Source organism: Lolium rigidum, chromosome 3 (assembly GCF_022539505.1).
Source record: "Lolium rigidum isolate FL_2022 chromosome 3, APGP_CSIRO_Lrig_0.1, whole genome shotgun sequence".
Lineage (NCBI taxonomy): Eukaryota > Viridiplantae > Streptophyta > Magnoliopsida > Poales > Poaceae > Lolium > Lolium rigidum.
This window is the reverse complement of record NC_061510.1, coordinates 34597601-34619810: the sequence shown is the minus strand read 5'-3', so window position 1 is coordinate 34619810 and position 22210 is coordinate 34597601. Positions and strand designations below refer to the sequence as shown.

At 46.8% G+C, this 22210-nt stretch overlaps 2 protein-coding genes across 3 annotated transcripts; one reads left to right on the top strand and one right to left on the bottom strand.

The window, feature by feature from the left end:
- The first annotated feature begins 15043 nt into the window (after window positions 1-15043).
- Window positions 15044-18076, top strand: LOC124695553 (50S ribosomal protein L11-like). Of its 2 annotated transcripts, none has more exons than XM_047228383.1 (2): window positions 15044-15234; window positions 17213-18076. In XM_047228383.1, exon 2 carries the CDS (start codon window positions 17231-17233, stop codon window positions 17699-17701), a length of 471 nt encoding a protein of 156 aa, XP_047084339.1. In that variant the 5' UTR covers window positions 15044-15234; window positions 17213-17230; the 3' UTR covers window positions 17702-18076. The 2 variants fall into 2 exon arrangements, with proteins under 2 accessions (XP_047084339.1, XP_047084340.1); XM_047228384.1 differs by lacking the exon at window positions 15044-15234 and adding an exon at window positions 15937-16051.
- Window positions 18077-20957: 2881 nt separating this feature from the next.
- Window positions 20958-22210, bottom strand: LOC124695549. The gene is made up of 2 exons (XM_047228380.1): window positions 21473-22210; window positions 20958-21363 (listed from the first exon to the last, which is right to left on the bottom strand). The coding sequence occupies exons 1-2, from the start codon at window positions 22106-22108 to the stop codon at window positions 21067-21069; spliced, it is 933 nt and encodes a 310-aa protein (XP_047084336.1). The 5' UTR covers window positions 22109-22210; the 3' UTR covers window positions 20958-21066.

Sequence of the window (22210 nt, the reverse complement as noted above, 5' to 3'; positions counted from 1 at the left end):
AGGATCGCTACGTCCTGCTATAAATCACTATGATCATACTGTCGCCAGCGTTAGGCGACTTGCTTTGTGGTAGCCGCCGGAGGCGGAGAAGGGAGATTGTATCTAATGAGAGATCATGTGTATGATGAGATGCCCCTGGTGGCTTTATATATGCAGCCACCTAAGGTTTACAGGTATCAGGCCTCTTGGGCTACTACGCTTCCTTCATGGGCCTTCTGCTGATCCAATCGCTCCGGGCTTCAGTCGCTAGGGCGCATGGCCCAGTCGCCCGCCGGCTGGGGCTGTCATGCACTCTTCTCAACTGACGAGTGAGATGGGTGATGGGACCCCTTGGGCGTATCCCCATCATCGTCGATTCTTTTTTTTTTGAAACCATTGCAGGTCTTGATGGCTGCATCAGGAATTGATTCTCATGTGGTTGTGGTTCTTCTCGACGACATTGTGTATCAAGATGCAATATCGATTTGGTCTCTAACTCGTTTTGTTCTAAGGTGAAATACACAATCATCGCCATCATCACCACCACCACCGCTCTCCTCATGCAATATGTTTTTCACATTTTAGGCATGCCAAGAATTCCCATAAAATCTGATAATCACCTCAACCACCGATGAGTCAATCGAGGTATTCAAGGCTCTCTCTCATGGGTATCAACAATAGGTTAACAACAATATATAGATTTCCTTCTCGTCATAATAGAACATCAAGTCAATGTAATATATCTAGAAACTGGCAAAAAAATCTAGTGATGATTTACAACAATATATGAATCAAATTGCGACATCACGTCGACGTATATAACATATAGAAATTCACATTCTCTCTCTTTTTTCTGGAATGGTCCATTTGTTGTATAGGAAACTATAGAACGGTTTATATCCTAAAGGGTGCATGCTTTTCTACAAGATGGAGGGTGCCGTAAAAAGGAGGAGGCGATGTGACGCTTGACGCTCTAGAAGCCTTGTATGGCGCGTCCTAGGCCCTGACGCATGCCATGGGCCTTGCATGTTGTGTTGTTGTATTCATGGGATTCTACTTTAGCTCTTGAATTTGTATAAAAAATTTCAAAGTGTGTTCTTTGATCTTGACATTTTTTTGAATCCCATGCATTCTGGAAAGTTAAAAACATTAACATAAGTTTTTTTACCTAGAATTAAATACCAAAATAATATAGACTTTGTGGACAATATGTGAAATCAATGTAAAACATGTTTGGAACCTCACATATCATGCAATTAAAAAGGATTTTCATATAATAAACTTTAAAGTTCATGGATACATTTTACATGTATTACAAACACGTGCTCTAGAAGCTGCTACCGCAACTTCCACCAACACATCTTCACAACATGGATCAAAACATTGATCTTGCCAAGCATGCCATCAACGGCGTCACGACTCCAGACGGCTCCATCACCTTACATGCATACATCACCACCCGTCTGCCATCAATTCCTTGTTGTGGCATGTTGTCAAGACTCTTTGTCGTCAATGCGGTAGATTGCATGTCGCACCACCATGGACAACCACGATGTTGTGAAAACCTTGCCCCGGGAAAGCACCTAGTTAATGCAATCTTCAAGATGACGCCTTCAAGAGAGGAATAGACGCGAGATTCACGCTGTCTTCCGACCTTGTCGCTTGATTCAAGCATCACAGAGGAATTCACATTATATATCTCACACCTTAAGGTGGCAATCTAGGGTTACACAGTCATCGCCATCATTACTGATGCCGCCACCACTGGTTTCCTCATGCAATATGTTTTTTACCCTCTAGACATGCAAAGAATTCCTTTAAAATCCCATAATCACCTGAACCATTAAAGTATAAACCTCGTCAGAATACGACATCCATTCAATGTTACAACGTAGAAATTAGCATAACAATATCTAGCAACGATGATTTACAACAATACAAGAATAAAATCGCAACATCTAGTTCACGTATGTAACATATAAAAATTGAAAATTTTCCATCATCTCTCTTTTTTCGGAAGGGTCCATTTGTTGTATAGGAAAGCCACATAACCGTTTATTTACTAATAAAGTGTGTGTGCATTTATCATTTTCTCAAATATTTTGGTGGAAGGGCTTCTTTTCACATTTACCAATTGCTGTCAAGAAGAGAGTTGTGTTTTTTACATTTATCAATTGTTTTTCAGTGGATTGTGGATTTTCCACTCACTAGATATGATTTGCCAACAACATTCTTTACCTATAAATGGCAAATACACTAGTGCTTGGCATCATCAAATTCATGTGTAAAGGTTAGCATAAACGATTCAAATAATACCTATCCTTCATTAAATTCCCATAATTGTAGTGCTAACGGGTCACTGGTAACGGTCTTGCTTTCATGCACACAAAAATCGTCAGGGATGTATGTCCTCATGCAACCCAATTTCCCAAAGATGGACCTAATTATCTCTGCATATATGCATATGCGCACTTGACCTCTTTAGAAACGCCTTGTTGTAGAGACATATATCATATTTTGCGAACATCGAAGCGAAGCTTGTTTTATTGGAGCCCTTCATTTTGAGGCAAATGCAACGAAGTTATCATTTGAGGAGTAGAGATAGCCAAGTTTCCCCCAGAAACAAAGGCACATGCATATGCCCTATTCTGAGCATGCATAGTAAGTAAACTTTACAAAGTAACTAAATTCCTAAGAATTCTTTTTTCTACAAGTGAACCATATATATCTGCATAGATTAGCCAAGATAAAAGACCTCCAAATTGTCAATAGGACCATTCACGAGAATATCTTGTCAATGTAATACATATAAGAACTAACAGAACAATATACCTAACGATGATGATAATGTATGACTGGAACCGCAACAGATGATCAATGCAACCCATATACAAACTGAAATAATGACATATGATGCGACGACGATAACAATGTATGTATGAATCGAATAAAAATGTGACAACACAAATGACGACTGACAATGAGGCATGACTCAAACCGTAACAGCTGGTCAATTCAACCCATCTACAAACAGAATGTCATATGATGATGACGACAATGATGCACATTTGAATCGAATCGAAATGTGACAACTTAAATGACGGCTGACAACAATGATGTATGTGTGAATCGAATCGAAATGCGAAAACATAAATGATGGTTGACGACAATGCATGACTCGAGCTGCAACATCTAGTCAATGCAACCCATATGTGAACTGACTGAATCGGATGACGACAATTAATGCATGTATGGATCAAATTGCAATATGATGACATGAATGACGATCGACAATAAACCTACAACAACTAGTCAATGCAATATAGATATGAACTGGCAAAACAATATTTAACAATGCATGAATCGCAATGTGACAACATAAGAGATGTAAGCAAGAATTAATTACCTCTCATTTCTCCAAAAAAACCTGTAACTCTTCTTTTGGCCCATCCTTCTCATCGGGTTTCTTGCCGTCCTTGATTATGAAATAGGCCTTGTCAAGGTCACCATCTATGATGACGTAGTCATCATTGTCAGCGGCATGGGCACTCTTCCTTCCACCCTCCAGAATTGACGGGGTCATGTATCATCGTTGAATCATCTATAACCTCCTAAAATTTACTAAGGTCATCATCAAGCAGGAAGCTCGAGGCCCACTCAAGGGCGTCATTGGGTGGATTGGGCACAAAATAAATCTCCATTTTGTCATCAGAGATGATCTTGATAACAATCCCCATTATCGTCACTATGATCCGTCCAAACCCTCTACCAACTTCACCCCAAAATCGGGATTGAACCAAGAAAACACTGTAAACCCCGCGACAATTAGGAGCAAGAAATGATCAGCGGAGAGACGGAAGATGCCTCTGAATCATCTTGATTCAATAGCACAAAGAGGGTTTCTTGCAAATGCTTCCTGAGGGTGCCGATCAAGGGGGAGAAACACACAATCCTTGTTATGGGAAGAGGAAGATTGCGGCCTAGAGAAAACTAGAGTTTTTTTACTTACAACAGGGGGAGACGAGACGATGACCGATTAATGCAGCAGCGGTTGAGACAAGTTTAGCAATGCAACTAAAAATGGGGAAAACACAAACTTTAGAAATATTTTCTAGACACGATGAGAGAAAGAAAAGGAAAGGGTGAATAGAGGAAAGTGAAGTTTACCTGGTGCACGGCGGTCTGGCGCTTTGAGGGGAAGGGAGGCGACGGAGACGAGAGAGAAGGGAAGACTAAGAAACTGCCGCAACACCTCCTCTCTCGCTCCTGGGAGATTCTGATGGTTGTGCTACCTCTCACACACGGTGACACTGACAAAAAAAGCAGTGGAGTCAGGGTCGAAGAGCCCACGTGGACATTGCTTATAACGTGTGATTTTTGAATTGCTTCCTTAAGGGGAGAAAACCCAGCTTTTAATGTTATATCCCTTGGTGCGGCGATGTCGTGGGTAGGACTGTAGGAGGGGTGGAGGTCTAGAGGATGGGAGTGGATGGAGAGGGAGGGATGGTGGGTAACTAGGTACGCAGCTACGCCCATGTTCTATTTGTGTTTGTTGCTGATTTTCTGTGTTGTGTGTAGGCATGGGGAAATACCATGATGTTGGAGATATGCCCAAGAGGCAATAATAAAAGTGGTTATTATATATCTTTATGTTTATGATAAATGTTTATATACCATGCTATAATTGTATTAACTGAAACATTGATACATGTGTGATATGTAAACAACAAAGAGTCCCTAGTATGCCTCTTATCTAGCTTGTTGATTAATGGATGATTAGTTTCATAATCATGAACATTGGATGTTATTAATAACAAGGTTATATCATTGTATGAATGATGTAATGGATACACCCAATTAAGCGTAGCATAAGATCACGTCATTAAGTTATTTGCTATAAGCTTTCGATACATAGTTACCTAGTCCTTATGACCATGAGATCATGTAAATCACTTATACCGGAAAGGTACTTTGATTACATCAAACGCCACTGCGTAAATGGGTGGTTATAAAGGTGGGATTAAGTATCCGGAAAGTATGAGTTGAGGCATATGGATCAACAATGGAATTTGTCCATCCCGATGACGGATAGATATACTCTGGGCCCTCTCGGTGGAATGTCGTCTAATGTCTTGCAAGCATATGAATAAGTTCATAAGAGACCACATACCACAGTACGAGTAAAGAGTACTTGTCAGGAGGCGAGGTTGAACAAAGTATAGAGTGATATCGATGATCAAACCTCGGACAAGTAAAATATCGCGTGACAAAGGGAATTGGTATCGTATGTGAATGGTTCATTCGATCACTAAAGTTATCGTTGAATATGTGGGAGCCATTATGGATCTCCAGATCCCGCTATTGGTTATTGGTCGGAGTGAGTAATCAGCCATGTCCGCATAGTTCACGAACCGTAGGGTGACACACTTAAAGTTGGATGTTGAAATGGTAGAACTTGAATATGGAATGGAGTTCGAATATTTGTTCAGAGTCCCGGATGAGATCCCGGACATCACGAGGAGTCCCGGAATGGTCCGGAGAATAAGATTCATATATAGGAAGTCATTTTATAAGATTTAAAATGATCCGAAGGTTCTATGGAAGGTTCTAGAAGGTTCTAGAAAAGTCCGGAAGAAACCACTAAGGAAGGCGGAGTCCCGGGAGGGACTCCACCTCCATGGCCGGCCAACCCTAAAGGGGAGGAGTCCCAAGTGGACTCCCCAAGGGGGGCCGGCCACCCTCCCAAGGAAGGGTGGGAATCCCACCTCTAGTGGGAGTCCTAGCTTGGGTAGGTTTCATGTGTTATGGAAGGTTTTGGTTTGGGGTCTTATTCGAAGACTTGTAGACCAACTCTTGGGTGTTCCACCTATATAATGAGGGCCAAGGGGAGGGGGCCGGCCACCCCAACACAACAAGGTGGCCGCACCACCTAGATGGCCGGCGCCCCCCTCTCCCCAAACCCTAGCCGCCCCACTACTCCTTCTTCCCCGCACGCTTAGCGAAGCTCCGCCGGGTTTCTCCACCACCACCGACACCATGCCGTCGTGCTGTCGGATTCAAGAGGAGCTACTACTTCCGCTGCCCGCTGGAACGGGAGGTGGACGTCGTCTTCATCAACAACCGAACGTGTGACCGAGTACGGAGGTGCTGCCCGTTCGTGGCGCCGTGATCAAGATCTTCTACGCGCTTTTGCAAGCGGCAAGTGAACGTCTACCGCAGCAACAAGAGCCTCATCTTGTAGGCTTTGGAATCTCTTCAAGGGTGAGACTCGATAATCCCCTCGTTGCTACCGTCTTCTAGATTGCATCTTGGCTTGGATTGTGTGTTCGCGGTAGGAATTTTTTTGTTTTCTATGCAACGAATCCCTACACATGATACCCCTCAGTAGAGTTACCAAGACTCTCTTTCTTAACTAAAAAGATAAATTTACTTTTCTACATTGTGTTTTGGATATTTGTCACCTATTTATCCCCATTAAGATTCAGTTCTAAAAAACCAATTAACATTCGATTAGGAAATTTATACCATATTTTATTCCCTTGTTGTCGCATTTTACCCCAATTATCATTTTCCCGCCCATGTTGACAGGGCTGAACACGAATGTGAGCTCCACGTGATTGGTAACAGGTACCAAGTGTGTGAAGCTTAAATCCATGAACACAACCCACAAGTTGTTTAATGCAACACCTATATACAAACTGACATAATGGCTATCGATGACAATGTGTGTAATAATCGAATATCAACACAATAATATAAATAATCGGTTGATGACAATGTTTGACTCGAACTGCAACAACTAGTCAATGCAACACATATATGAATTGATAGAAAAATTTCTAGTGATGACAAACATAATGTATGAATCGAATGGAGATGAGACAACATAAATGACGTTTCATGATAATGTACGGCTCGAACCACAACCACTGGTCTATGTAACCCATTAGCGAATTCACAGAACGACTGACGGCGATAATTTATAATCACATCATGACAATATAAATGAAGACTAACAGTGTATGACTCAAATCACAACAATTAGTCAATGCAACACATATATGACTGTGTACCCACAATGGTGGGTACGCAGCGATGTCCATGCTTTACCGATGTTTGTTGCTGCTTTCCAGTGGGTCTAGAGGCGTGGAAAAAAAAACGTGGATACCCTTGAGTAGAATTACCAAGATCGTGTTTATTAACTAAAAAATAAATTTACTTTTCTAAATTGTGTTTCGTACATTTGTCACATGTTTAACCCCATTAAAACTGCATACCATATTTTTTTATGTTAAGGCAAACACTCTGCCATTCGATTAGAAAATTTTACACAATATTTTAGTTTCTCTTGTTGTGCCATTTCTACCCCCAGTACCGTTTCACCCACGTGATTGGCAACAGGTACCAAGTGGTAGAAGCTTAAATCTCTCGGCATATCTACATGGCCCCCTAACACGACCCACAAGTATAAGCTTATCTGTTTGTGTCACGGCTTTGGCTCACCAATTTGAAAATGTGGCACCTACCTGATTCAATGGAAGGCAAGGCTTGCTTGATTGCCGAAGATGCAAGTTGGGTCAAACCCGTGAGCTCTGTTGGCATTCAACCACATGCCACCAATAATACATAACATGTCTTCACGCACGGTTAAAAAAACCTGGTACACAAAAAAAATCTGGTACACACAATAAATCGTATCCATCTCTACTGAAGGGTGCGATGCCATTACTACGCAAACGGCTGATTTTTTTTTCTTTAATCGCACATGGTTTGTTAATATCAAACCATGTGGGGTGTCCTATACTAAACAAACGATTTTTGATATCTAAACTGTGTCTGATGCCATTTTCAAAATTGAAAAAAGGCACGGACAGCGCCGGTGGTCGCCGGCGCCGGGAGAGCTAGTAGTTGTTGTCACAACATCCATTAGCATGGCACCATTGTCGTCCGCTGAGACTGTGAACTAGTGCATCGCCTCTCTCTACATGGCACCTTCTAGGAGGCCATCTGGGTTGTCGCTAGCGGTTGAGCTTGTTGGAACTACTCCTCTTCTCCAGCTCATTCAACGGAAGCAGTGATGACACGGTTTCTAGTAACGCTGCACCGTTGTTGTTACCGGAGTGGTGCTGCTATTGCCAGAGATCTGGTAGTCGGCCGGGAGCGCCTCCCTGCTGCATTTGTGGATGTCATCCATGACGTTTTCCACCGTGCCTCCTACCAGCTCACCGCCGACACACTCCTGGTGTACCGGTATTCCCACTTCGCGCCATCCAGCTCATCCTCGTCTGATATGCAATGAACATGATAATGAGAGAATTCCTTATTTGGCCCTGTCTAAAGTTTGCCTTCCTTTTTTGGCCCTGGCAAATTTTTTCTTCCTTTCATGACCCATAAAGTTTGGTTGGTTCCTTATTTGGCCCTCTAGTACAATTTAAGCACTAAGATGACCATTTTGCCCCTGCTGCAATATGTGACAAAATTGCACTAAAAAAGTTGTGATATACTAGTTGGTTATTAAAAAACGATCCCCACTATGGCTGGTACCAGCGCACCAGCGCACCATTTTGCCCCTGCTACAATTTATTCCCGAAAAAACTCAAATTTATTCCGGAAACTACTGCAATTTTTTTTGTATTTCCACAACTCCAGAAAAAATTGATATTAAATAGGCACAAACATAGAGACAATCCACAGGCACGACAGAAATTTCAGCTCAAAATACATCGTATTTTGGAAGATACAAAAAAGACAAATTTCTGACAGACTATACGTACACTATACGCCTATATAATGTCAGCTTTTTGTTTTTTTTTCACAGCCCAAAATAAAACGAGTTTGTGCCCGAAACATTGCACGTACATCCCAAGCATATACATGTATTTCTAGAATAAATTTGAGATTTTTATGAAACTCAAAAATTTGGCAGCATATTGCAGCAGGGGCAAAATGGTCATCTTAGTGCTTGAATTGTACTAGAGGGCCAAATAAGGAACCAACCAAACTTTGTGGGTCATGAAAGGAAGAAAAAATTTGCCAGGGCCAAAAAAGGAAGACAAACTTCAGCCAGGGCCAAATAAGGAATTCTCTCCATGATAATATACATGTGTTAGCACGACCTACCCATAGCAAATAGAAATCGACCAAACAAACTGAGCACATAATAGTGCCTATGCATCTACTGCTTATGCCACAACAACAAAAAATTGATTGAACCAAGTTTCTGTAAATACATTCATACTTTTCTTACTACCATTCTACCAACACATCCAGCATGGAACGGAACATTTTCTTTTCGAAAAAATACATAAGAAGTAGGAGAGAGATTATTGAATTATGGAAAATGCCCACATTTCTGGACCCTAAATATTCTACACAAGAAGGCTCACTACACACAAGATTAAAACTGCAGAAGCCTACAATTCCAGCAAATATCATTCAACAGGTACAATAGAAATCTGAAGTACAGACAAAAGATACAAAATAATGAACTCACCATGTGCATAAACAAATATGGCAAACTGGACACATGTTCCATTAGACTGGAGAATCAAACCTTCTTATACTGCAATACATCTATTCGACCTGATTACAGGTGATCAAAACAGTCAGACTGATGTACAATATTTTTTTTCTTAACTTAGTCACAAGTACTCCTATGATATTACTTGCTAGAAAGAATGGATAATGCGGAGAAAGTAACTATGAAGCTTCCTTCTCCATCTCTTCATTTTGTTACAAAATATGCGACTCGTCAAGAGTATTATCTCCATGCAAAACTTGTGAGACAATGGACCATTGTTCTACAAAGAAAATTTAAGGTACAACTTTGTGTTCTTTTTGTATGTAGATGGAAAAGAACAAGTGGCATTGGTTAAGATTTCTCATAAAACACTGGTGGATTGGTAGCAAGAAGTAACAAGGTATTTAAGGCCCTCTCAACGGCATCGACGGTGGCGTAAGAGCAACATAAATGTCCTTCTCGTCATCACATAACATCTGGTCCCTGTAACACATGTAGAAACTGGCAAAACAATACCTAGCTACTATAATATATGAATCAGATCACAACATCTAATCGATGGAACACATAGAAATTCAAAATTGCTATTCTCTCTCTTTTTTTCGTAAGTGGTCTTCCTGGTTATTGAATAGGAGAAAATGCAACATGGTTTAAGTCATAAAATGTGTGTGGTCTTCTCATTTTCTCAAATATTTGGTGAAGAGAGATGGTTTTCACATTTATAAATTTTTGTCATGAAGAGAATTGTGTTTCTTAAATCATTTATCAATTTTTTGCAGGGGATTCTGGGCTTTCCACTACTGGATGGCGGGATGCTTCCAACGCTCTGTGCTCGCTAGATACATTTTGTCAACTGAATTTATCTCTAAAAATGGCAAACACACTTGCTTATTGATTAGAAACTCGAAAGACTTTGTAGATTCTTTGAGAAAAGACACCAACTTAAACTTGAGTGTCTCATGTACCATATATGAGGGGAGTCGATCGTAGTCAGTAAACTGAATGCATATATGAACCGTCAAAAAAATCAAAATATGACGATGATGACATTGTATGACTCGAATCACCACATCCTAATCAATGAACATTTACAAAATGACAAAAAAGGCATGAAGATGATGAAGAAAATTGATGACTCAAGCCACGGCACTACAACATGTTAGATATAAGATGCAAATCATTACCTACCCTTTCTCCACGATAATACGCAACTAGTCTTCTGACCCATCTTTCCAAATTTTGTTCTCCTTGATGGCAACAATGGCCTTACAAGGTCACAATAATCATCGCCACCGCCACCAATCTTCTCATGCAAAATGTTTTTTCACGTTCAAGACATGCCACGAATTCCTAGAAAATCCAATAATCATCGCAATCATCCACAAATTCGTTGGGGTATTAAGTCCCTCTCAAGGGCATCAATGGCAGCGTAACAGCAACATAAATGCCATTGTCATCACCACACAACATCCTGTCAATGTAGCACATGTACAAACTAGCAAAACAATATCTACCGACGATAATATATGAATTGGATCACAACATCAAACATATATAAATTGATTTTTTTTTGCTATTCTCTATTTTTTCTATGTAAATGGTCTGCTCATTTATTGTATAGGAAAAATCACAACACGGTTTAAGTCCTAAAATGTGTGTGGTCTTCTCATTTTCTGAAATATTTGGTGGGAGAGAGCTGGTTTCCACATTTATCAATTGTTCTCAAGAAGAGAGTGTAGTATTTTTTTTACATTTATTAACTATTTGCTGGGGACTGCGGGTTTTCCACTACTGGATGGCAGGATGCTTCCGATGCTTTATGCTCTCTAGATACACTTTGTGAACGGTACTTATCTATAAAAATGGCAAGTACACTTGCATCTTCAACTGCGTGTACAATAGTAGTGCTAAGGGCATCTCCAACGCGGGTACGCAAAAGGTAAAACGGACACTGCGTGCGTCCGTTTGGGTAAAAACGCGTCCCAACGCGCAGATCTAAATGCAAAACGGACTGCCGTGAGGTCCGGCACGACCCAAAGCCCGCTTAAATTTGGGAGGCTTTTGCGTCCTCCCGGACGACTTCGTGCGGCTCTGGACATCCGTTTATATCCGCCCGACCCCACATCTTCTCTCTCCTCTGTTCCTCTCTGACTTCTTTTCCCCCTTGGATGCTCCCATGGCTGCCGGCGGAAAGGCTCACCTGGCGCACTGCCGCCGTCGCCTTCGCATTGAGGCCTCCGCCGCTCTGTGCTAGGCCTTTTTTTCATCCATGCCGGAGTTCGCCGCCGCCGAAACGAGCCCCGGCGGCGAAGCTCGTCGACGGCGATGCGCAAGGCGACGACCAAGGGCGCCGGCCGCTCCGCCCGCGTGCTGCAGCTTCACCCGCGCCGCCCGCCGCTGCTGCAGCTTCGCCCGCGCCGCCGCCGCCGGCTGCGCAGCTTCGCCGCCGCCGCCGCGCTGCTGCGGCTGCCGCTCCGCCGCGCCGCGCGCGCAGCCTGCTCCGCCCATGCGCCCGCTCGCGTGCGGCTGCTCCGCCCGAGCCCCATCACCGCGAGCATGGGCCGCCGCGCGCGCGCGCCGCCGCTCGCCCCATCGCCGCGAGCCATGCCGCCACGGGCGCCGGCCGCGTCACTCCTCGCCACGCCACGCCGGCCGCGTCGCGCGCGCGCGGTCACGGGCGCCGGCCGGCCGGCCGCGAGCACGGGCCGCGCCTCGGCACTCCACCGCTCGTCTTGCCATAGCCGAGCCCAGGACGCCCGCCCAGGGAGATGGACGGGGCCGTGCACGTGGTCGTCTCCGCCTGGGAGGAAGCAGCGCGTCGGGGCGGCCTCGCCTTGCAGCGCGTCGCAGCGGCCGTGCGCGAGGCGCTCGTCCCGGCCAACCTGCTCGACCGGAGCAACGCCGCTGCGGCGGGAGCTTGCGGGAGCTCGCCGGCGGCCCTGCGCCACGGAGCTTGCACAAGCGCGGGCGGACACGGCCGGCCACCCACGGGCATAGGCGGGGGCGGCGCCGGTCGCGTCAGGCACAGGCGGAGGCAGAGGTCGCCGAGGCGCGGCCTGCCGGGACGCGGCGACCACGGGCGGGGCACGGGCGGGCGCGGAGGTCGCGCGGGCGCGGCGCCCGCCGGGACTCGGCGAGCACGGGGCGGGGCACGGGCGGGGCGAGCCGTGGCTGGGCGGAGGTCGCCGGGGCGCGGCCTGCCAGGACTCGGCGAGCACGGGCGGGGCACGGGCGGGGCGAGCCGTGGCTGGGCGGAGGTCGCCGGGGCCGGGCAGGGTGGTTCATCACAACTAGTACTAGTATGCAGTAGAGAGGAGGAACAGTGATTTGAGTCTGTGCGTTGGGCAACAAAAAAAGGCACGGACGTCCTCGTCTGTCCGCGTCTCCGGAGGCCGACCCAAACAGCCAAAATCGAACGCGAAAACATGTCCGTTTGGGTCGTTAGGTTGGAGATGCCCTAACAGATCACCTGTAATGGTCTTGCTTCCAGACGCACTAAAGCCGACAAGGATATACTGTGCCCACAAAAGCAACGGAAATACTACACGCATATTCCCACTCGACTTCCTCTTCTGCGAGACTTCGAGGCGAAGTTTGGAGCGAATTCATGCGAAGTTATCGTTGGAGGAGCAAAGACCGCCAAGTTTCCTCCGGAAGCAAACGCGCAGGGTCGTTCCGGACCGGACCGAAGGCGTGACCGAACCAACTCTGCAGGGAACGGCAAGTTGCATTGCATGGGAAACTTCCTGCAGCTGCAGGAGGCAAGGCCTGCTGCTGCTGACGGAGGAGCGTGCAGCAGACTGTGCATGCGTTCGAAATGGAACCGGCCACGCCTGCCATTTTCCTTGTTTTTTTCTTGTGAATAGCCATTTTCCTTGTTCGTCATGAAAAGAGCAACATTTCCAAGTTTGCAACTGCAAAAACTGGAGAAGATAAAAGGATCTGGTCTAGCCTACTGTATATGGCCATATGGGTGGGTAGCCGGTAGGTAGAGTGGCTTGACTAGCTGGTCAAGATTCAAGAAGAGGAGGAGAGAAGACGCAACTGATATTTTCATACAACCAAATCATCTTGCAGGAGTTCCTTTGAAAATCCAGCTTAGCGGTCTGCCGCGATCTTATCAACCAAACTCGGGTTAGAAAATGCGTCAACGAGGAAGCACCACAGACCCACGCGTGTCCTCCCGCTTCGGCCCCGGATGTGCCTTGCAACATCGTCGCCCGCTTCGCCTTCTACATGCTAGTATTGGCGGGTGGCGACCATGTGGGCTTATGCGCTACCATCAATGCCGCCCTCTTCGCCATATGCGCAATACCGATTACCTGTACGGCCACAATGAGAGACCATGAAGAAGGAGGTCAAGCCCCCTTAAGTCGCCTGAACTCAGTGAGGAGGGAGGCCCACGAGCTGACCATCACGTAGAGCAGGTTGGAATAACTAGCCAAGTGGAAGGGGCTCGTCATCAATCTGCGGGAATCCGCACTAGCACAACTTGCCACTCCTCCGGTAAGCCCACCGTGCCAACAAGCTACTCTTGGTGTCTGAAATATATCAGAGCTGGAGTTGCCGTAAGAAAACAAGTTTCTGATAGATTAGGTAGCTAATTAGGAATGTGATTGGATAGAGGTTAAGAAGTTGTTTGTAATTGTCCCAAGGAGTACTCCCTCAATCACACAAAAAAGATTTCAACTTTATCCATACTTATATATATATATATAGACGCAATTTAGTGTATAAATACATTTAAATTTAAATAAAATTAAATTAAAATATTTTCTCGATGGTCAACGCGTTTCTTTTTGTTGAGAAATTTGATTTTTTTTAGGACAGTTGAGAAATTTGATTTTTTTTTTAGCGAAATTGAGAAATTTGATTTTTTTTTTTGAGTGTAACCAGCTCGCTTTATTAATTAACAGCCAAATTTACAGGGATCAACAAAGTATCATGGGGTTCTAAGAGCCACACATGTCGCCCCTGGCCTAATGAAAGAGCATATCGAGATAAGTTATGAGCATCTGAATCGATTCTCGTCCTTCATGGATGAACGAGATACTAGAGAAAGTGGAACGCTGCAAATTAATCTCCTTTACTATGCTAGCATAGCATCCGCCAGTTCCATCCGCCAAGTCCTTAACAACTTGTTTGCAGTCACTCGCCACCACCATATCATGGATCATAAGATCAGTTGCCAGTGCTAGAGATTCCCTGCATGCTAGTGCCTCGAGCGTCCCTGGATCAGTCACTCCCGGGAACACCACTGCAGATGAACCGAGGTAGACACCATCAGCCGTTCTGAAAATTGCAGCTACTGAACCGACTCTATTATTTCTCGACACAGCACCATCTACATTCCCTTTCGCATGATTATTCGGAGGTGGGATCCATCTGCGAGCTCTGATGGGTACCGTCTGGGGTGTAATCACCAGAGGTTGGATGACCATCGTGGTGTTCGGCCCGGTTATGTGACGGGGTGGTTATAGTTGCCCAGGCGGCCTATAGTAGGCCCATTCGCGGCCCGCTCTCTCACTGCAAAGCCTCGCCCGCCGTGTCCCGCACAACGAATGGAAGGAAGGCCGATCTAGGGTTCTAGACCCAGCCGCCACCATTCTCCAACCTCTGTTTCGTGCTCCCCGTGCCGTGCGTTAGGACGGAGAAGAGGCGGCGGACCGACGGAAGGACGACACCGGCGGCGGGAGCAGGAAGCAAAGATTAGTGTTGCTGAATTTGGAACTCAGGTTTCGGTTCCTTGCTTAACTCTTGTCTAGCTCTCATATAGCAAACCTGTCATCATCTACACGCCCGTAACGAATAAACTTGGGGGACACCCCTGATAATTTTGAATGCCGTAGAGCTGGAACATGTTTCCACTGTATGTAAATTGTATACAGTGGGATGCGGCAACGTATTTATCATACTAGTCTTCAGTAGCACCTGGCAAAATGAAGGTAGCTGCTGTCGTATCCGCTTCATGGTATTATGTTGTACTTGTATCATGCGCACCGAGTGTGGATTTGCTTGATTGCATATGAACAAACGTCATGCTGGAACTCAGACCGTCGAGTGTTCGTTGTTAACAGACTTGAAGTTCTCTGAAGTGCATATGCCTAAGTTCTATGCCCACTTGTTCAATATTAAAAGTCTTCTGCATTGTCTATTAGTTATAACTTCAGTTGAAAATTTCGGTTAAAGATGATAGCCTTTCTCAAATTTGTATGTGATTTGTGATAAATAGCCTTCTTTTCCATCTCAGTATACTAGAAAACAACCCACAGATAATTAGTGTTCAATGTGAATGTACAAATCTTGGCCGTTCAGGTACCTCCATGCCAAGAGATTTGGTACATACAGGTTTTAGAAGCATTAGAATGTAGGAAGAATTTTATACCTGTATAATTGCTTGTGCTATCAGCAGTCACTACTATAGTTCAGACTGTTAAATTGGGTGCTGCGCCATAGGTCTGCTCCACTGCTCTGCTCCTTCCCAGCTCCCCTAGCTCTGCTTCTCCACCATCAGTAGCAAGCCACCAAGTTGGAAGTTCCAGCTACATTTGAGTAACTTCTCCCTCCCCCCATTGCTAATATGCTATAAACTTTCTAATTTCTGGTTGCAATTGTCACAGTCTCAGGTTCCTCTTCATTCCTCACACCTTCAAATTGTACTAGTATATTAATAGTTCAGTACTAAGTTCAAAAAAGTATACTTCAGTACTAGGTATGTTTGTAGTAGGTACTGCTGGACTCTACATGTCGACTAGTCGAGCTCTAGTCACGACCAGTCTATGAATTGGTACCCTAGGGACTAGGTTTGACTTGTAATCCTTGTTATGTGGTGTTTCTGTTCAGAGTAATGATTGGAGACATGTATGGAGGTTTGATTTTTTTCACTTAGACATACAATTGTTGGGTATTTAGCATACCTTAGCTTTATGGTGTGTCTGTTACATGGTGTATCAGTTCAGAGTAATGATTGGAGATACACCGGGCAACTAAATGAGGAAGTCTGAATTTTCCACTTAGCTTATCATGTGTATGACATTATTGCATCAGTTTGTCGTTGTTCATGCATTGTTCGTTACATGGATTGTTTGTAGTAGGTACTGCCGGACTCTACATGCGGACTAGTCGAGCTTTAGTCACGACTAGTCTATGAGTCAGTACCCTAGGGACTAGTCTCAACTTGTAAAGTTGTAATCCTTGTTACATGGTTGGTGCCTCATTGCAAAGTAATGGTTGCAGGCATGTAACTGTGAAGGTTTGTATTCCTCACTTAGACATACAATTGTTAGCCTTATGGTGTGTTTGTTACAAGGTTATCAGTTTAGAGTAATGATTGGAGTTAACTCGGTCATGCAAATAAGGAAGTCTGAATTTGACGCATAGTTCATTATGTTCCTTAATTATGTGTGAGGACATTCTTGCAACAGTTTAGTGACTGTTCATGCATTATTCGTTACATGGATTATTTGTGGGAAATCATGGACCACCTCCATGTGAAAACTTTTGAGAAGGCGGACTAACAAACCTTGAGTTAACTTCAGAAACCTTTTTGCGTTGTCAAGAAGATTTTGTTTCATAAATCTGTGTTTGTGCTTCACTTTGAACTACATTCTTTCACTGAACCTTCATTTTAATGACTTATGTTCCACTAGCTAGCTACTGGTATTAGTTTCCGAGCAAACGTGCCATATTAATTGGCGTGCATTTTTACTGCAGATCTGAAAAAGAAATAACATGGCAACAACACTTAAAGATGTTGCGACGCGGAAACCTGTTCTAGCGACAATCCGTCTCTTAGTTCCTGCTGGAGCTGCCAAACCTGCACCACCCGTTGGACCAGCTCTCGGTTTCTACAGGCTTAATCTGATGGCGTTCTGCAAGGACTTCAACGCCAGGACACAGAAGTACAAGGCAGAAACTCCGATGCAGGTCACTTTGACTGCCTACAAGGACAGCACTTTCGAGTTTGTGGTCAAGTCACCCTCGGTTTCATGGTTTCTCAAGAAAGCAGCAGGCATTGACACAGCGAGCGGCCGGCCGGGGCACAGCATTGTGACATCCCTCTCGCTCCGTCATGTCTACGAGATCGCGAAGCTGAAGCAGACCGACCCCTTCTGCAAGCACATGTCGCTCGAGGCCTTGTCCAAATCCATCATCGGCACGGCCAAGTCCATGGGCATCGAAATTGTTAAGGATCTGGACTAGCCTCAATCGTAGTTATATTGCTTTGATCTGCAATTGTCTGGTTTTATCTAACCTGGACGAAAGTAGGTATTGGATTTTCTTTTAAAGGCTCCATCCTTGGAAATCATGCCTCCATTTTCGTAATCAATTTGTATGTGGCACTTTGCTTCAAATGCAGCCATTCGGGGATGGTTGGCTAGTAATAAAGTTTCAGCTTTCTGTGAACTGTCTTCTGGAACAGATAGATGGCACTGAACTTGTTGTCTAACTGGAAATTGCGACTTCAACGCCTTCCATGTGAAGATGTTTGCTTCAGAAGTAGACATTGCTGTACTGAATTCTGTTTTGGGTATCTTAGGCTTGAAGTTATAATGATTTCTCCACCTAATGATAGGTGATGAGACATGCATGTGTAATTGCAATGTTTTTTTTTCTTTTTGAGGGAATGTGTAATTGCAATGTTATTGTAGCTTGTCCTTTGATTTTAAAGGAAGATCGGGACTCGGTTCATATTAGTGCAGGACACACAATTCACAGGAACCTGTAGAAACCACCCTTCAGATCAACAAGGTATGCTTCTGCTGTGAAGATTTTCCTGATTCTTCACTTAACATAAGCTCATGTTTTTTCATTGCATCTGGATTACCCGTGCCAATTTGCTTGTCTCGACCTACTGTGGTACCAAGTGTCACATCTGAATCTGCATTTCAGCTGGCAGAGCTTAACTGATCATACCAAATGTGGGTACCTTTTGTTCATTTTGGTTGGATGAAAAGCACGTGTGAATCTGCACCTCAGCTGGCAGAGGTTAACTGACCATACCAAATGTGGTTATTCGTTTGTTCATTTTAATTCGATGCAAAACACTTGTGAATCCGCATTTTGGCTGGCAGAGCTTAACAAATCGTAGTGCAATGGTGAGATTCTGAAGTAATGCAGCACTAGAAATGACAGGAGAATCTTGTTGGCTACAAGAAGCAGTACACACGGCCACGGGCTGGACTAGGCCATGGCCAAGATGAGCCGCTACAATTATTGGGAGTCTAGGAGTACTGAAGCAAGAGGACGAGCTCCTATCATCAGGTGAGCTTCAGTGTGACAGCAGTAGCAAGGTTCAGCTGGTCGCCGAAGCCATGGACGAGCGAGCAGCGGCGGCGGCGAACCCCGTGTAGCTTAAGGAAGATATCTCGGGACTTAGGTCATATTAGAGCAGGACCCGCAATTCACATGAACCTGTAGAAAACCACCCTGTGGTGTTCACTCTTCAGACCAACAAGGTATGCTTCTGCTGCGAAGATTTTCCCGATTCTTCACTTAACATAAGCTGAAGTTTTTTCATTGCATCTGCATTACCTGTGGAAATTTGCTTGTCTCGATCTACTGTGGTACCAAATGTCACATCTGAATCTGCATTTCAGCTGGCAGATCAGCTTAACTGGTCATACCAAATGTGGGTACCTTTTGTTCATTTTGGTTGGATGAAAAGCACTTGTGAATCTGCACTTGAGCTGGCAGAGCTTAACTGACCATACCAGATGTGGTTATCTTTTGTTCATTTTAAATTAATTCGATGAAACGTACTTGTAAATCTGCATTTTGGCTGGAAGAGCAGAGCTTAGAGCATCTCCAGTCGCGTCCCCCAAACCGTCCCCCAAAGCGATTTGGGGCGCGCCGGACAAAAAAAGCGTTCCAGCCGCGTCCCCCAAAGCCCTTTTTTGTCCGGCGCGCCCCCATTCGGTGTCCGGCGTCCCGAGCCCGTCCCCGTCCCACGGGGACGCACCGGGCACGCCGGACACAACGAAATGAGAGGCGAGGAGGCGCGGGGCCGACCCGTCGGCCGGCTCGGACGCTCAACCGCCACATACGTAGCGACGGTGCGGTTGACGAGAAGCGGAACCGTCGCATTGGCAAGCGCGTCGACGACGCGCCAACCCCGCCGGAATGGAGCGCCGACTCCTCGGAAGAGCAACCGCTGCTCTCTTCGACTTCTGCGCCGCCGTTCATCCGCGCTCAATAAGACCCGTACGTACGCCGTACGCACGCCACCATTCATCCAAGCCTTCATCCGACACCTCCGGCGACGATGAGCTACATCTCCCGGCTCCCGTCCGACACCTCCGGCGAGGGAAAGCCTGTCGGGCCGGCGCCATTGGTGGGAGAGAGCCGGGACGCCGAGCGGCGGCGACGATTCCCCGCCGCCGGTTGACGGCGAGGAGGAATGGGCCGGGCTGGGAGGAGGAGGAAGAAGAGAGCGAGGCCGCGGCGGCGGCGGTGGCCCGTGCGAAGGCGAAGGCGGCCAAGGCGAAGGCGGCCAAGGCGAAGGCTTCCAAGGCGAAGGCCGCCAAGGCCAAGGCCAAGGCCAAGGCCAAGGCGAAGGCGAAGGCCAAGGCGCAGCTCGACGAGCACCGGCGACGACGACGCGTCGAGCGCCGACACCGCCTCTTCGGAAGAGGTGACGAGCAGGAAGCGCCACCGCGATGACGACGACGAGGCGGGGCCATCAGCGAAGAAGAAGAAGTAGATAGTTTATATGTATTTAATTATATTTTTTCGAAGTTTTATATATAATTTGTTTATGTTCAACCGATTTGAATATTATTAAATAGTTTCTTTCTAGCCAAAAAAATACTTTAAATGTTTGGGGGCGGCGTTTGGGGGACGCGGCTGGGGAGCGACGTCCCCCAAACGCGGCACGAACGAAACACGTCCCCCAAACGCTCGATCCGGCGCGGTTTGGGGGACGGTTTAGGGGACGCGGCTGGAGATGCTCTTAACAAATCGTAGTGCAATGGTGAGATTCTGAAGGAATGCAGCTCTAGAAATGACAGGAGAATCTTGTTGGCTACAAGAAGCAGTACAGAGAGGCTGGACTATGCCATGGCCATGATGAGTTGGGCGATTTACATAAAAATAACCCTTTTAGTCAAGAATAGCACAAAATAACCCTCCAGCCAAACTATTTCACGTTTCTAACCTTTTTGTGTGGCTCCCTTCGGAAGGGCGCCACACCCTTTTGTGTGGCTCCCTTCGCAAGGGCGCCACACCCTTCTGTGTGGCTCCCTTCGCAAGGGCGCCACACGTTCTGTCATACGTGGCGGCTCGAGCTTGTCTGCCGACAATGTGTGGCGCCGCTCCCACGGGCGCCACATAGACAGGTGTGGCGCCCTTCACAAGGGCGTCACACAAAAGGGTTAGAGGCGTGAAATAGTTTGTCCGGAAGGTCATTTTGTGCGTTTTTTTCCAACAAAGGGTTATTTTTGTGTAAATCGCCGATGAGTTGCTACAATTATTGGGGGTCTAGGAGTACTGAAATAAGAAGAAGACGAGCTCCGCCTACCAACGTCAGGTTCAGTGTGACAGCAGCAGCAGCAGCAAGGTTCAGGTGATCAGGTCGTCGCCGAAGCCATAGATTGGTGAGCGGCGAAGCCGGTGTAGCTCATGGTCGTCTCTTCAGGGCCAGTGCCGTCGTCGGTGTCCCACAGGAAGGCGGCCTGCGCGGCGAGGACGTGGCTGTTGCGCGGGTCGGCCCTGGCGGCCCGGTCGAAGTAGGCGGAGGCGCGGTCCTCGTCCCCGTGCACCTCCCAGACGAGCTTGGCGTACTCGGAGAGCAGCTCGCCGTCGCCGGGGTCGGCGAGGATGGCGCGGGAGTAGTACTCCTCCGCCCTCCGGCGATCTCCTTTCACCTGCAATTGCAATTGGATCGATCGATCGATTAGAACGGCTGCACATTTGTGTGGATATCTGTCCTATGACACATTACGGCAGTGCCACGATGGAAGTTTTGTACAGTACCTGATAGAGGAACCGCGCGTAGTTTCTGAGGAAGAGGCCGTTGCAGGGGTCCTCCTCGATGAGCTGCTTGTAGTGCGCCTCGATCCCGGAGGGGTCCCCCCCGCCGCCGGACGGCACCGGGTGGGTGCCGCCGCCGTTACCGTCGTTGCTGCCGCCGTCGTCGGTGAGGAGGAGGCCCGAGCCGAGCCGGTCGATCCCCAGGCCCCTGGCCAGGAACAGCGGGTGCTCCTGCGTGAAAGTGCTGCCGGTGCCCGCGACGGCGCCGAACATCCCGAAGCTCATCTCTTGCTCCGTGTCGTCGTCGTTGTCGTTTTCGTCCTCCTCGTCCCACGACCCGTCGCGGGCCGCGAAGGACTGGATCGTCTCGAGCGGGGCCGGCCTGGATCGGTGGTGGTCGTCGGCGCGGCCGCCCAGGGATGAGAGGTTGCCGTCGGAGCAGGCGCGGCGTAGGCCGCCGGTGCCACGAGAGCGCTCGTGATCCGAGCCGCCGGCGCTGGAGAGGCTGCAGGAGATGGCCGGCGGGTGGTAGGCGACCGTCGGGGAGGACTCGGCGAAGTGGACGGCCGGTGAGTGGCCGCCGCCAGAGGAGGCGTGCAGCGCGCCGAGGATCGGCGTGGAGGAGCTCCTCACCAGCATGGCTTCTCTCTGCTGCTGGCACTGGCACTGGCACGAGCAGCCGAGTTCAGACCTCAGAGTTGAGACGGCAGAAGTCCAGATGGAGTTACTAGACACTGCTGC

What these genes read in the sequence shown, in the direction of transcription:
- LOC124695553 (XM_047228383.1), top strand. Translation starts at nt 17,231, where the DNA reads ATGGCAACAACACTTAAAGATGTTGCGACGCGGAAACCTGTTCTAGCG.
- LOC124695549 (XM_047228380.1), bottom strand. Translation starts at nt 22,108, where the DNA reads ATGCTGGTGAGGAGCTCCTCCACGCCGATCCTCGGCGCGCTGCACGCC. An exon ending in ACGCGCGGTTCCTCTATCAG is followed by an intron (nt 21,364 to 21,472) that starts GTACTGTACAAA and finishes TTGCAATTGCAG; the next exon opens with GTGAAAGGAGATCGCCGGAG.